This window comes from Schistocerca americana, chromosome 4 (genome assembly GCF_021461395.2).
Source record: "Schistocerca americana isolate TAMUIC-IGC-003095 chromosome 4, iqSchAmer2.1, whole genome shotgun sequence".
NCBI lineage: Eukaryota > Metazoa > Arthropoda > Insecta > Orthoptera > Acrididae > Schistocerca > Schistocerca americana.
This window is the reverse complement of record NC_060122.1, coordinates 537,508,385-537,522,910: the sequence shown is the minus strand read 5'-3', so window position 1 is coordinate 537,522,910 and position 14,526 is coordinate 537,508,385. Positions and strand designations below refer to the sequence as shown.

Here is a 14,526-nt window from a genome sequence, read left to right as displayed (position 1 = left end):
TGGTTATGTGTCAGCAGAGGATTTTCTTCGAGGCTTACATAAGCTAGGAATTTACAGCATCCCATGTCAGTGTAGTATATCATACATCGGTGAAACAATTAGCATAGTGGAGCACTGATAACGGAAACACGAACACCACACACATCTGGTACAACCAAGTAAGTCGCCTAGCACTTCCTAGAACTTAATCACTCCTACGTGTTAATGTATTACAAAAATCCTTATACAGCTGCCTAAGTTCTGGGACAGTGTTATTAGCAGCACGGTTGATATTAAATTGGAAGAAATATTATCAACATAAATGTCGGTTACAATCCGAGCAAGACCTGAGACCCTTTCTTAATATTAGCAAAAGAGCACCAGGAAGCTCAGTTCAGGCTGCAAAGGGGGAAGTCAGCCATTGACGCATCACCTGCACAGCAGTCACCGCCAGTGACAGAGGACTACGTGCGAAGCGCCTCAGGCTGTGGATAGGATGGAACAAGGAACGAGGGGCAGCGGAGCCACGGCTGCCGAAAGGCAAATGGAGGGGTAAGAGAAAGAGCAGTGTACCGACAGGTAACCAGCGCGAATCCAAAAAGCTTCAGTACGTCAGATAGTACCTGACAATGACTACGAGCTACGTTGTCGAAATATTGCACCAAGAAGACATAACAATTCGGTAAAATCTCCAAGAGAATGCTATACACTAGTAAAAATCATTCGTCGCTTCTAAATACAGGATGTCCGGGTTAAAAATACAATAATATAAAATGCAACAAATGAGAGGTAATTGAGATATTTACTGGCGGTTTGCTTCTACAAGTGTGGTAACTCAAAATGTTTTCTGCGTTTGCTTTCGGCAGTTGGCAAGACGCGGGAAAGTGAGTAACTGTTTTTTCATGTAAAAGTGCGTCAGTGCCATGTTGGCTCTACAGCAGAAAATGTTCTGTGTGCCTTCACACAACTTCCTCGTGACGTGATCTTTCAACGAGATGGGACACCATAGCATTTTGCAAATGTTGTGAGAGATTTTTTGGGTCATGAGATCCTATATCGTCGACTTGGGAGAGGCAATCCTTCGATGGCTTGACACCCTAGGCATTACGCCACTTGATTTTTTTCCTATGGGGGATTAATCAAGAATCACGTGTGCCAGACACCAGTTCGTGATCCGCAAGATCTGCGACATCGCTGTCGTGCAGCTATCGCAAATCTTATGACTGCGATGTTGTAAAACACTTGGAGAGAAGTAGAATACAGATTAGATGTCTGTCGCGACAATAATAGTGCGCATATCGAGGCGTATTAGGTGTCAAAATTTTTTTGAATTACCATACTTGTAGAAACGTGCCGTCAATAAGTTCCTCAATTACTTCTTAAGTTATTACATTTTTATTAATAAATGTTTAATGTGGACACCCTGTGTCTAAAAAAACGAGTTATTCCAACCTCTTTATTTGCAAAGTTAGTCTTTTTCTCTTACTGGAAACCTCTTCGTCAGTACTCATTTGAACTTTGGAAATCGCTGTGTGATGGAGGTAAACGTGAAACCAACATTTTCAACAAGAATTTACTAGACCACGCTAAATTTTCAGATTTGTGAACGAGGCAATGCGTCTTGTGTTCGTTATTTAATCTGCCAACGTGGCTTGAAAGGTCAATTCGATCTAAGATCGTATGCTCATTATTACCTTATAGCAAGACGGGTACTCAGCATGGGAAGTCGCTGCTGAACCGGCGTATACCGCAGTGCTGTCATTAGAACGTCCAGTCGCCACACCAACTCAAAACATCGCCTTTGTCCCACAACGCCAGTTGATAACCGCTGCCTACAATTAATGCCTCGTAGAAGAATGTACGAGAAACCTCCACCCCTCCCCACATTGCAGCGTGCGGAAATTGTGGACTGGGGAAAAGCTGGAGTGGAAACTGAATCAATGGCGTCGGGTTCTCTTCAAGAACGAGTGCAGGTGACACAATCGTCCTAGGTGTGGAGGCGACCGGGTATCAGTATACGTCTCATGAAACGATCATGACAAAAAAATAAGGGAAATGAGAGTCCATACGGAGGTTCATTCACAATCCCTTTTACCCACTCGCCATTCGCGATGTAATTCTAAACGATATTTTTCAGGTAATCATTAAGTGGTTCTCTGCAAATGGGCTCTCATTAAACTTTCACAAAACACAGTATATACAGTCCCACATCGTAAATGGAATGACGCCATTGATAAATATAGACTTCGATCAGAAATCGGTTGCTAATGTAGAATAATCAAAATTTCTAGGTGTATGCATTGATGAGGGGTTGAACTGTAAAAAACACGCTGAAGATTTGCCGATACTTCGAGTTCAGCTACTTATGCTATTAGGGTCATTGCAAATTTCGGCGATATACGTCTCAGTAAATTAGCTTACCACGCCTATTTTCATTCTCTGCTTTCGTATGGCATCATATTCTGGGGTAACTTTTTATTGAGTAAAAGAGTTTTCATTACACGAAAGCGTGTAATCAGAATAATTGCTGGACCTCATCCAAGATCATCCGGCAGACACTTATTTAAAGAGCTAGGGATCTTCACTGTAGCCTCACAATGTATATATTCACTTATGAAATTTGTTATTAACAATCCGAACGAATTCAGAACTAATAGCAGTGTACATGGCTACAACACTAGGAGAAAGGATGATCTTCACTACTCAAGGTTAAATCTAACTTTGGCTCAGAACGGGGTAAATTATGCTGCCACAAATGCCTTTGGTCACTTACCTAATAGCATCAGAAGTCTGACAGATAGCCATATAGCATTTAAAAGGAAATTAAAAGAATTTCTTAATGGCAACTTCTTCTGCTCATTAGATGAATTTTGGGATATAGTAAGTGGGTGATTTCCCCAACCCCCTCCAAAAAAATTAAAAATATTAAGTGTCACGTAATATTTTGTGTAATGTAATATCTTGTATAGACACCTTTTATTAACCTGACACGTTCCACATCATTACGAAGTGTCGAATTCATGATCTATGGAACAGGTACAAGTCTAATCTCTAATCTTCGTGAATGAAAGACAGAAGTGGGCAAAAAATAACTGTTCCAGAAGTATCCTTCGACACAAACCGTGAGGCTGCCTTCCAAGGGTTCTGGAACATGTAAATTTTTCATTAACGCACAGTACGAGGGGTGTTCAATAAGAAATACAACATATTTCTTTCTCGGCCAGTTTCGCCTGAAGAATTACGGAATTTGTTGTGGACCGTCGTGGAATATCGCCGCTTCAGCCCTTATAGTTTCATACAAATATCCTATACGGGGCGTAGCCTTCAAAATGGCGTCTGTAACGAAAGTGCGTTCCAAGAAGAGGGCTATTACTGAGTTTCTCTTGGCGGAAAACGAGGACATCGTAGATATTCAAAGGCGCTTGCAAAATGTCTACGGATACCTGGCAGTGAAAATAAGCACGGTGATTCGTTGGGCGATGCGTCTGTCATCATCGCAGCAAGGTCGCACAAACCTGTCCGATTCTCCGCGCGCCAGCTGGTCGCACACAGCTGTGATTCTTCATGTGTTGGAATGTGTGAACACTCACATTCGAGGTGATCGACGGATCACAATCAAAAAACCTCTTTGCACAACTGAATATCGCTTTTGGCAGTGCTGGCACACTCGTCACCAGTTGGAGTACTCGAAGGTATGTGTCCGCTGGGTTTCTCGCCGGCTATCAGAAGACCATAAAGAGCAACGAAGGACCATCTGCGTGGCATTGCTTGAGCGTTACGAGGCTGATTGCAACAAATTTTTGTCGAACATCGTCACAGGCCATGAAACATGGGTTCATCACTTCTAACTGGAAACAAAACGACAGTGCACTGAGTGGCGCCACACCAAGTCTCTCCCAAAGGAAAAGTGCAAAGCTGCGCCCTCAGCCGGCAAACTCGTGGCGGTGGTCTTCGTGGACACTGAAGGGGTTGTTCTGTTTGACGTCCTACCCCACGGAGCAACTATCGACTCTGAAGTGTATTGTGCTACACTCGGGGAACGGAAGAAACGACTTCAGTGCGTTCGTCGTCACAAAAATGCAAAAGAACTTCTCTTCTCCAGGACAAAGGCCTCACACAAGTGTGCGCACGTGACAGGAGGTAACAGAACTTCATTGGATTGTTTCTCTCATCCACCCTACAGCCCGGTTCTCGCACCCCCCGACTTCCGTCTGTTTGGCCCAATGAAGGATGCAGTTCGCGGTGAGCAGTACGTGGATGATGGGAAAGTTATTGATGCAATAAGATGTTGGCTCCGACGCCGAACAGCAGAGTGGTACCATGCGGGCACACAGGCCCTCCCACTAAGGTCAAGTAAGGCCGAGGCACTGAACGGCGATTATGTTTAAAAGTAGGGTTTCGTAGCCAAAAGAGTGGGAAATAATATGGTGTATTGGAATCCTGAGTAAAACAAACATGCTTCCAGAAAAAAAGTGTTGCATTACTTGCCGAAGGCCCAGCGTAACAAGCACAGAAAACGCATTTTTGGGCACACATATGCTTCAGTTTTGTAAAAGAAGGATCTAGTGAAAAACACGGTATCAACTTGCAACTTTCAAATCTCTCGTAGTCTTCTCTCAATTGCTGAGGGTTTCCAATGATGCGGAATGTTTCTGTTGAGGAAACCAGTCCTTATACAATAGTGCTGCAGTTCTGCCATTGCTATCAACTTTGCCGTTTGCTTGTTACAGTACTTATGCGTTGGTACACGTGTTAATGTTCTCCACAGTTCTACTGCACTGGTACACAGCTCAGCTAACCAGCTGTGGCGGGAATGAAGAACAAAAAAGATGCCGTATATGGGCAGGGATGCGGTCAGAATTGTGCTACCACCAACAGTCCGATGAAACACTGACGCCATAGCCGTCAAACTTCGGCGCCACACAGCGCCACACAGCGACGAGTTAGTCAAGTATTCCAGCAAAACACACTAAGCGTCGTCGGTGTTTTCTTTTTTTTTTTTCTTCAGTACACTTTGTACAGTCGGATATAACATGGCGGAGGGTACACTGCACTATTATTAACTATTCCCGGTCATATTCCGTTCCCTTGTGAAGTAGGGCTAAGGTAAACGAGCAGTGTCGGTACGTTTCCTTACACGCCCTAATCTTCATAATCTTAGATTTCTACGCCAAACATACAATGAAGATGAAACTCCCTGGCAGATTAAAACTGTGTGGCGGATCGAGACTCGAACTCGGGACCTTTACCTTTCGCGGGCAAGTGCTCTACCATCTGAGCTACCCAAGCACGACCCACGCCTCCTCCTCACAGCTTTACTTAAGCCAGTACCTTGTCTCCTACCTTCCAAACTTCATAGAAGTTCTCCTGCGAAACTTGCAGAACTAACACTTCTAGAAGAAAGGATATTACGGAGACATGGCTGTGCCACAGCCTGGCGGATGTTTCCAGAATGAAATTTTCACCCTGCAGTGGAGTGTGCGCTGATATGGAACTTCCTGGCAATTTAAAAATCTGTGCCGGCCCTAGACTCGAACTCGGGACCTTTGCCTTTCGCCGGCAAGTCCGCTGCAGAGTGAGAGTGCTAGTTCTGCAAGTTTCGCAGGAGAGCGTCTGTGAAGTTAGGAAGGTAGGAGACGAGGTACTGGCGGAAGTGAAGCTGTGAGGAGGATGCCTTAGTCGTACTTGGGTAGCGCAGATGGTAGGGCACTTGCCCGCTAAAGACAAAGCTTCCGATTTCGAATCTCGGTCCGGCACACACTTTTAACCTGCCAGGATGTTTCATATCAGCGCACACTCCGCTGTAGAGTGAATATTTCATTCTAATCAATAAAGATATTAATAATATTGTACAATTCATTTTGAATAGCAGTTCTGTAAATTTAACTAGCAGACTTTCACAAGAGCTATGTTACCGTTCTTAGAAAATTTCACACTTAAGATCCCTGAGCATCTATGTCACAATGTAATATGAACTATTCCGATTCTTTACGGCCCTAGCTGGTCTTTCTCCAGGCTGACACGGTGAGAACGCCAAGTATTGCAGTCTTGTAACAAATATGTCTTCCATGTGCATTTCCTACCCAACTATTTCACCTATCCATTCCATTGCATATCGATTTGGAGTGTTACCTCTTGGTATTTTAACACTGTGAGAGGGTCCACATATTTATCTGAATACTTTGATGTTGAACCATTCTACTATTCATCCACATTTAAGGTGAGTTTCTATGCGATACAACCAGTTGTTCTACAGTGTCGGACAAAACTGTGAAGCACCCAAAAGGCAAAGAGGAAACTAAATGAAAGCTATCAGATTGAAATGGGTATGTGATGTTGTTCCAGTGATTACAGCATCGAGCCGAGTTTACAAAGCAACTTGTACCTCCTTTGACCTCGATACATGCACTGATTCGCTTGGGAAGTGTGCCATAAGCTGTCGTATCCTCTCCCGAGGCGAGCTGGTCCACAACTGTTTTAATTGTTTCTTGGTATCCTGTGCATTAGCACTGGGACAAACAGTACCTCAACATCACGTAGGAAGTTCATTGAGACACGTGCCATATGTGGACGATCATTGTCGTGTTGAGAAATGCCAACACAATACTGTCGCATGAGAGGTAGTGCATGAGGACGCAGGGTGTCCGTGACGTCACAGTTCCCTCAGCTGCTACCAGCCGTGACCTCAAGTCATATCCCATGGCTTCCCACATCATGAGGACAGGAGTAAAGCCCCTGCGCCTCTCGAGAACATTGGCAGAACGTGACCTTGCCTCCATACTTACCGACGATGGTCATCCGGGAGTAGTGCAGGATCGCGATTCATCGATGAACAGAGTGCAATGCCAGTTATTAGCAGTCCATGCTAGGCAATCACGGCGCCACTCTAAACGCCGCCGTATGCGTTTTGCTGCTAAGAGAAACCACATATGGTATGGTAATTCTCTAATCCGGCTACTGATAGCCTCTGCTTAATGGTGCGGAACGATACAGAATGTTGCGAGGCGTCCATTACTTGAATGAAATTTTCACTCTGCAGCGGAGTGTGCACTGATACGAAACTTTCTGGCAGATTAAAACTGTGTGCGGGACCGAGACTCGAACTCGGGACCTTTGCCTTCCGCGGGCAAGCGCTTTGCCACCCAAGCACGACACACGACCCGTCCTCACAGCTTTAATTCCGCCAGCACCTCGTCTCCTACCTTCCAAACTTCACAGAGGCTCCCCTGCAGGAGGGATTCTGTGAAGTTTGGAAGATAGGAGACGAGGTGCTGGCGGAATTAAAGCTGTGAGGACGGGTCGTGTGTCGTGCTTGGGTAGCTCAGATGGTAGAGCGCTTGCCCGCGAAAGGCAAAGGTCCCGAGTTCGAGTCTCGGTTCGGCACACTGTTTTAATCTGCCAGAAAGTTTCGGTCCATCACTTGTTCTCGGACTGCAGGCACAGCCACGACGGTGTAACATTCCTTACGATGGTCAAAGGAACCTTGACGACATGTATGCCTGTACTCAATTTCGTACACAGTCCAACATCTACCCCTATCACATCCGGACGCCCCACAAATCTCGATAGTGCACGATTCGACCAGCCAGCTAAAAACAGACCCACAATTTTCAAACTGTGTCAGTTGCTGATAGCACTTCTTCCCACTTCACAGTGATCGCTCAACATCTAACGCTGTTCACGCCCCTTATATGCCCCACCACGACTGATAACAACGCTGAACAAGAGCAGCTCCAGTGCCCTGTGGAGGTAGTTCTGCCTGACGTGGAGAGGTGCAGTTCCAACCATTGACAAACGAGCCGAATGTGTGCGCATGTACGAAGTTGCAATCTGACAACGTCTTCCAGGAACTTCACTTTTTCTGCCAGGCAGCGTATGGTTATTTACAACCACTCAGTGGCGTCCGTCAACAACCTAAGATGGCTGCTCAACCCATGTAGTAAATCATTTATTTAAACCCGAAACGTCTGATGTCAACTTACGCTTCTCCAGATAAACTGTTTATGTAGACTGAAAAGATTTGTGGTTCTCATTTGAACTGTTAGGAAGCTAATGAGGCGGCACTATAACGACATTATTTTGAAAACTTTCACTTACAGCTATCAGCACCGACCCAGTAACGATGGAATTTTACCAAAAATGGTTCAAATGGCTCTGAGCACTATGGGACTTAACATCTATGGTCATCAGTCCCCTAGAACTTAGAGCTACTTAAACCTAACTAACCTAAGGACGTCACACAACACCCAGTCATCACGAGGCAGAGAAAATCCCTGACTCCGCCGGGAATCGAATCCGGGAACCCGGGCGTGGAATTTTACCCAATAACTCTACTTCACCAGAAAAGCGCGAGGAAACATCGTCTTATAAGTGGACACGACAGTGGTTTTCGTGAAGTTTTCAGCCACCCCTGAACACCAAAAGGCTCCTGAAGAAGATACCAGCAGAGACGTCTGAATTGCAATATAACGCAGCCCAGTCACCCAGAAGGTTTTACTTTGAGTTCTCGTGTACGGTTTTATAGGCATTCAGAAAATCTTCGGTCTAGATTCGGTGTATAGCGCTTCATCGAATACTCATTTTTCACGCTTGACGGTGAACTGATTTTCTTGGAGTCACTTAACCATACCTATTGCAGCCACTACGTTTTCGGCAGAACAACAGCACAAAGATGCCCAAACGAGTTAACAACTAACACCCAACCCATTTCTTCAAAATACTAAATCTGTCTACTTGCCACTTCAGTCAACAAAGCTGTTTAATTAATCAACTATAAATCTTCACAGAATCTCTGAACTATGAATTTATGTGTGAGAGGTTTGAAAGGTGACAATAAACGATGGACAATTTCAAAACGAATTCCCACGGATTTGTTGATGAGTTCAGTAGTGCTGTACCAAAACTAAATTCTGTTCAACTTACGTGTCGGATGAAAACTGAAATTTAGAAAAATTGCTTGTTTCTCTAACCTAACTGCACAAGGCATAGACCCTAATTCTAGTGAACCATTCAACTATATGTCCACACAAACAGTGGATGTTGGTGATGACGGCAGAAGAACAAGTTGAACTAGAAGAATGATGTTACTTTGTCTCTCAATGTATGCCATGTTCAGTAAACATATTGGCAATGTGCATCATGATTTGTCTTATCATACGTAAGTGTTCATGGCTCTCAGGAACTATAATGAAAAGAAGTATTTTTAAATCATTATACAACATAGCAAAAGTCTTATGTCATATGATAACTTGATCATATGTAAATCTATAATAGATTGCAACAGTCATATACTGGAAACTCATTACCGTTACTCCTGCAGGTGGAAGCAGCGGCATGGGTCAGGCCCAGAGCCAGTCTGGCACCGGCGATTGTGCAGACTGCTTCCCTCTCGGTGGCGGCTATCCAGGGCTCTTCCCTCCACAGCCACAAATACTGCGCCCAGGAGAACCCATACCAGGTGAACCAGGAGTACCAGGATACCCACCAGGCGTCAGACCAGGTGAAGGTGTACCTGGATACCCACCAGGAGTTCGACCAGGAGAAGTCGTACCAGGTGTACCTGGATATCCTCCAGGAGTACGACCAGGAGTTCAGCCAGGAGCACCAGGATACCCACCAGGGATTCGTCCAGGAGAAGGTGTACCTGGATATCCACCAGGAGTCCGACCAGGAGAAGCTGTACCAGGATACCCACCAGGAGTTCGCCCAGGGGAAGCAGTACCAGGAGTACCTGGATACCCACCAGGAATTCGACCAGCAGAAGCTGTGCCAGGCCTTCGACCTGGAGAAGGCGTACCTGGGTACCCACCGGGAGTCCGACCAGGTGAAGCAGTACCAGGTGTACCAGGATACCGACCAGGTGTTCGACCAGGGGCAGCTGTACCTAGTGTGCCTGGGTACCCACCAGGAGTTCGACCAGGGGAAGTAGTGCCAGGAAGGCCAGGATACCCACCAGGTGCCAGACCAGGAGAATATGTTCCAGGTATACCTGGATACCCACCAGGAGTACGACCAGAAGAAATGGTGCCAGGTAGACCAGGATACCCACCAGGGGCTCGGCCAGGAGAAAAAGTACCTGGATACCCACCAGGCGTCCGACCGGGAGAAGCAGTACCAGGTGTACCTGGATATCCACCAGGACTTCGACCAGGAGAAACTGTGCCAGGTGCCGTGCCTGGGTACCCACCGGGACTCCGACCAGGAGAAGCTGTGCCAGGTGTGCCCGGATACCCACCAGGCGTTCGACCGGGAGAAACTGTGCCAGGTGCCGTGCCAGGGTACCCACCGGGACTCCGACCAGGAGAAGCTGTGCCAGGTGTGCCCGGATACCCACCAGGAGTTCGACCGGGAGAAACTGTGCCAGGTGCCGTGCCCGGGTACCCACCCGGACTCCGACCAGGAGAAGCTGTGCCAGGTGCACCTGGATACCCACCAGGAGTCCGACCGGGAGAAGCTGTACCTGGAGTACCTGGCTACATACCAGGAGCTCGACCAGGAGAAGCTGTACCAGGTGTGCCCGGTTATCCACCAGGAATCCGTCCAGGAGAGGCTGTTCCAGGTGTACCCGGGTATCCTCCAGGAGTTCGACCAGGAGAAGGTGTACCTGGGTATCCTCCAGGAGTTCGACCAGGAGAAGGTGTACCTGGGTATCCTCCAGGAGTTCGACCAGGAGAAGGTGTTCCCGGATATCCACCAGGTGTCCGACCAGGAGAAGCTGTGCCAGGTGTACCAGGAGTGCCAGGATATATCCCCGGAATTCCAGGAGTGCCAGGATATCCGACTGGTCCCCCCAGACAGCCACCTTACCCACCAGGCGACATAATGCGGCCACCGGCAGTACCGGGCTATCCTCCAGGATATCCAGGCACTGTTCCCGGAGAGAGGATTCCGGGTGTTCCGGGATTGAGGCCGGGAGCAGTTCCGTCACCACCAGGGGTACCCGAAGGCCGCCCAGGGATGTATCCGGGAGAAATTGTGCCAGGGGTTCCGGGTGTAGCACCCGGAGTACCACCAGGCGTCTATCCGGGAGTGCCCGGAATCCCAGGTCAGCTACCGGGCTACCGTCCGGGAGAACCCATTCCCGTCGGACCGGGAGATTTCGGTTACCCTCCCGGAATTCGACCTGGAATTCCCGGCATTCCCGGAAGAGTACCCGGTGTCCCTCCGGGATACCCACCCGGTATCCGGCCACCTCCCGCCGAGCGACCCGGCGTCCCACCTTATCCTCCCGGTGAAGTACCGGGAGTACCCGGTTACCCGCCGGGTGTCCGACCGGGCGTCCCGGGATACCCCGCTGCTCCGCGACCCGGAGAAGTACCGACCGGACCCGGCGTGCCGGGGTACCCACCCGGCGTCGCACCGGGACTCGTACCCGGCGTACCGGGTGTCCCCGGTTACCCTCCCGGAGTACCCGGTATCCCTTCTTACGTTCCCGGCGTTCCAGGCGTTCCCGGATACCCGCCCGGAGTACCGGGTGTCCCCGGATACCCCCCCGGAGTGCCTCCGGGGGCGCCCGGCTACCCACCTGGAGTGTCTCCGGGCGCACCTGGTTACCCGCCCGGAGTGTACCCGGGTATTCCCGCCGTTCCGGGCTATCCCCCCGGCGTCGCCGTACCCGGTTACCCTCCGGGAGCGTACCCTCCGGGAGTGAGGCCGGGTGAAGTTCCGGGTGTCCCCGGCGCGCCCGGGTATCCCCCGGGAGTCGTACCGGGAGAGCTGGCGCGCGTCCCCGGCTACCCGGGAGAGGCGGGAGGCGACGCTCAGGCCCAGACGACGGTGGACCGCAAGGAGAACGAGACGCGCGCGGCAGCGTCAGCACAGGGGGCGCTGGCGGGCGGCGCGGCGCAGGCGCAGGCGCAGGTGAGCGGCGCGGCCCGCGCCGGGGGCAGCTTCCAGGCGCAGGCGCAGACGGGAGACCGCGGCCGCGGCACCGGCGCCCAGGGGCAGGTGGAGGCGGCCGGCCAGGGCGCGCGCTCCACGGCGCAGGGCCGCGCGGGCCGCGGGCAGGCGCAGGCGCAGGTACCCCACACTGCTCTCGCTAAGTTATCGTTTTAGTTTGGTGAGTGCTAATGACTTAACTCTAAGTTTATGGCCGATAGGTGAAACAATTTTAACTGGCGATCAGAGTGTATTTAGATGTGGACGTACAACAGTGGACAATATATTCACTTTGCAGAACTGAAAAGAGAATTTAATAATAAGACACACGTGGCCATGATTGACTTTGTCAAGGCGTTTAATAGTTTAAACAAGGCAAGAACTCTGCTCAACAATACAAGAAATTCAGCTCTCCGTGCTATTCTATCCTGTGCAAGCTTCTCCATCTCCAAGTAACTACTGCACCCTACATCCTTCTGAATCTGCTTAGTGTAGTCATCTGTTGGTCTCCCTCTGCGATTTTTACCCTCCACACTGCCCTCCAATACTGACTTGGTGGTCCCTCGATGCCTCAGAACATGTCCTACCACCCGATCTCATCTTCTAGTCACATTGTGCCACGAAATCCTCTTCTCTCAAATTCAATTCAGTACTCCTCATTAGTCACACGATCTATCAATCTAATTTTCAGCATTCTTCTGTAGCATCACATTTCGAAAGCTTCTGTTCCCTTCTTGTCTAAACTATTTATCGTCCATGTTTCACACCCACACATGGATACACTCCATACAAATACTTTTAGAAAAAAATTCCTGACACTCATATCAGTACCCGATGTTAACAAATTTATCTTCTTCAGAAACGCTTTTCTTGCCATTGCCACTCTACATTTTATATCCTCTCTACTTCGACCATCATCAGTTATTTTACTCCGTAAATAAGAATACTCATATACTACTCTAAGTGTCTCATTTCCAAATCTACTTCCCTCAGCATCATCTGATTTAATTACACTACGTTCCATTATCCTCGTTCTGCTTTTGTTGATGTTCATTTTACACTCCTGCCATTAAAATTGCTACACCTCGAAGATGACGTGCTACAGACGCGAAATTTAACCGACAGGAAGAAGATGCCGTGATATGCAAATGATTAGCTTTTCAGAGCATTCACACAAGGTTGACACCGGTGGCGACACCTACAACGTGCTGACATGACGAAAGTTTCCAACTGATTTCTCATACACAAACAGCAGTTGACCGGCGTTGCCTGGTGAAACGTTGTTGTGATGCCTCGTGTAAGGAGGAGAAATACGTACCATCACGTTTCCGACTCTGATAAAGGTTGGATTGTAGCCTATCGCGATTGCGGTTTATCGTGTCGCGACATTGCTGCTCGCCTTGGTCGAGATCCAATGACTGTTAGCAGAATATGGAATCGGTGGGTTCAGGAGGGTAATACGGAACGCCGTGCTAGATCCCAACGGCCTCGTATCATTACCAGTCGAGATGACAAGCATTTACTCCGCATGGCTGTAACGGGTCGTTCAACCACGTCTCGGTCCCTGAGTCAACAGATGGGGACGTTTGCGAGACAACAACCATCTGCACGAACAGTTCGACGACGTTTGCAGCAGCATGGACTATCAGCTCGGAGACCATGGCTGCGGTTGCCCTTGACGCTGCATCACAGACAGGAGCGCCTACGATGGTGTACTCAACGACGAACCTGGGTGCACGAATGGCAAAACGTCATTTTTTCGGATGACTCCAGGTTCTATTTACAGCATCATGATGGTCGCATCAGTGTTTGGCGACATCGCGGTGAATGCACATTGGAAGCGTCTATTCGTTATCGCCATACGGGCGTATCACCTGGCGTGATGGTATGGGGTGCCATTGGCTACACGTCTCGGTCACCTCTTGTTCGCATTGATGGAACTTTGAACAGTGGACATTACATTTCAGATGTGTTACGACCCGTGGCTCTACCCTTCATTAGATCCCTGCGAAACCCTACATTTCAGCAGGATAATGCACGACTGCGTGCTGCAGGTCCTCTACGGGCCTTTATGGATACAGAAAATGTTCGAATGCTGCCCTGGCCAGCATATTCTCCAGATCTCTCACCAATGCAAAACGTCTGGCCAATGGTGGCCGAGCAACTGGCTCGTCACAATACGCCAGTCACTACTCTTGATGATCTGTGATATCGTGTGGAAGCTGCATGGACAGCTGTACCTGTACACGCCATCCAAGCTCTGTTTGAGTCAATGCCCAGGCGTATCAAGGCCGTTATTACGGCCAGAGGTGGTTGTTCTGGGTACTGATTTCTCAGGATCTATGGATCCAATTTGCGTGAAAATGTAATCACATGTCAGTTCTAGTATAATACATTTGTCCAATGAATACCTGTTAATCATCTGCATTTCTTCATGGTGTAGCAATTTTAATGGCCAGTAGTGTATATCATACTTTGAAGACTCTGTCCATTCCGTTCAACTGCTCTTCCAGGTCCTTTGCTGTCTCTGACAGAATTACAGTGTCATCGGCGAACCTTAAAGTTTTTATTTCTTCTCCATGTATTTTCATTCCTATTCCACATTTTTCTTTTGTTTCCTTTACTACTTGCTCAATATATAGATTGAATAACATCGGATATAGACTAAAA

At 48.3% G+C, this 14,526-nt stretch overlaps 1 protein-coding gene across 1 annotated transcript in view; it reads left to right on the top strand.

Moving 5' to 3' along the window:
- Positions 1-14,526, top strand: part of LOC124614009 (collagen alpha-1(III) chain-like) — a 224,520-nt gene that overhangs the window by 170,583 nt on the left and 39,411 nt on the right. Inside the window, exon 5 of the mRNA XM_047142823.1 lies at positions 9,299-11,997. Within this exon, the coding sequence (XP_046998779.1) occupies positions 9,299-11,997 (2,699 nt within the window). The remainder of the gene's footprint in view (positions 1-9,298; positions 11,998-14,526) is intronic.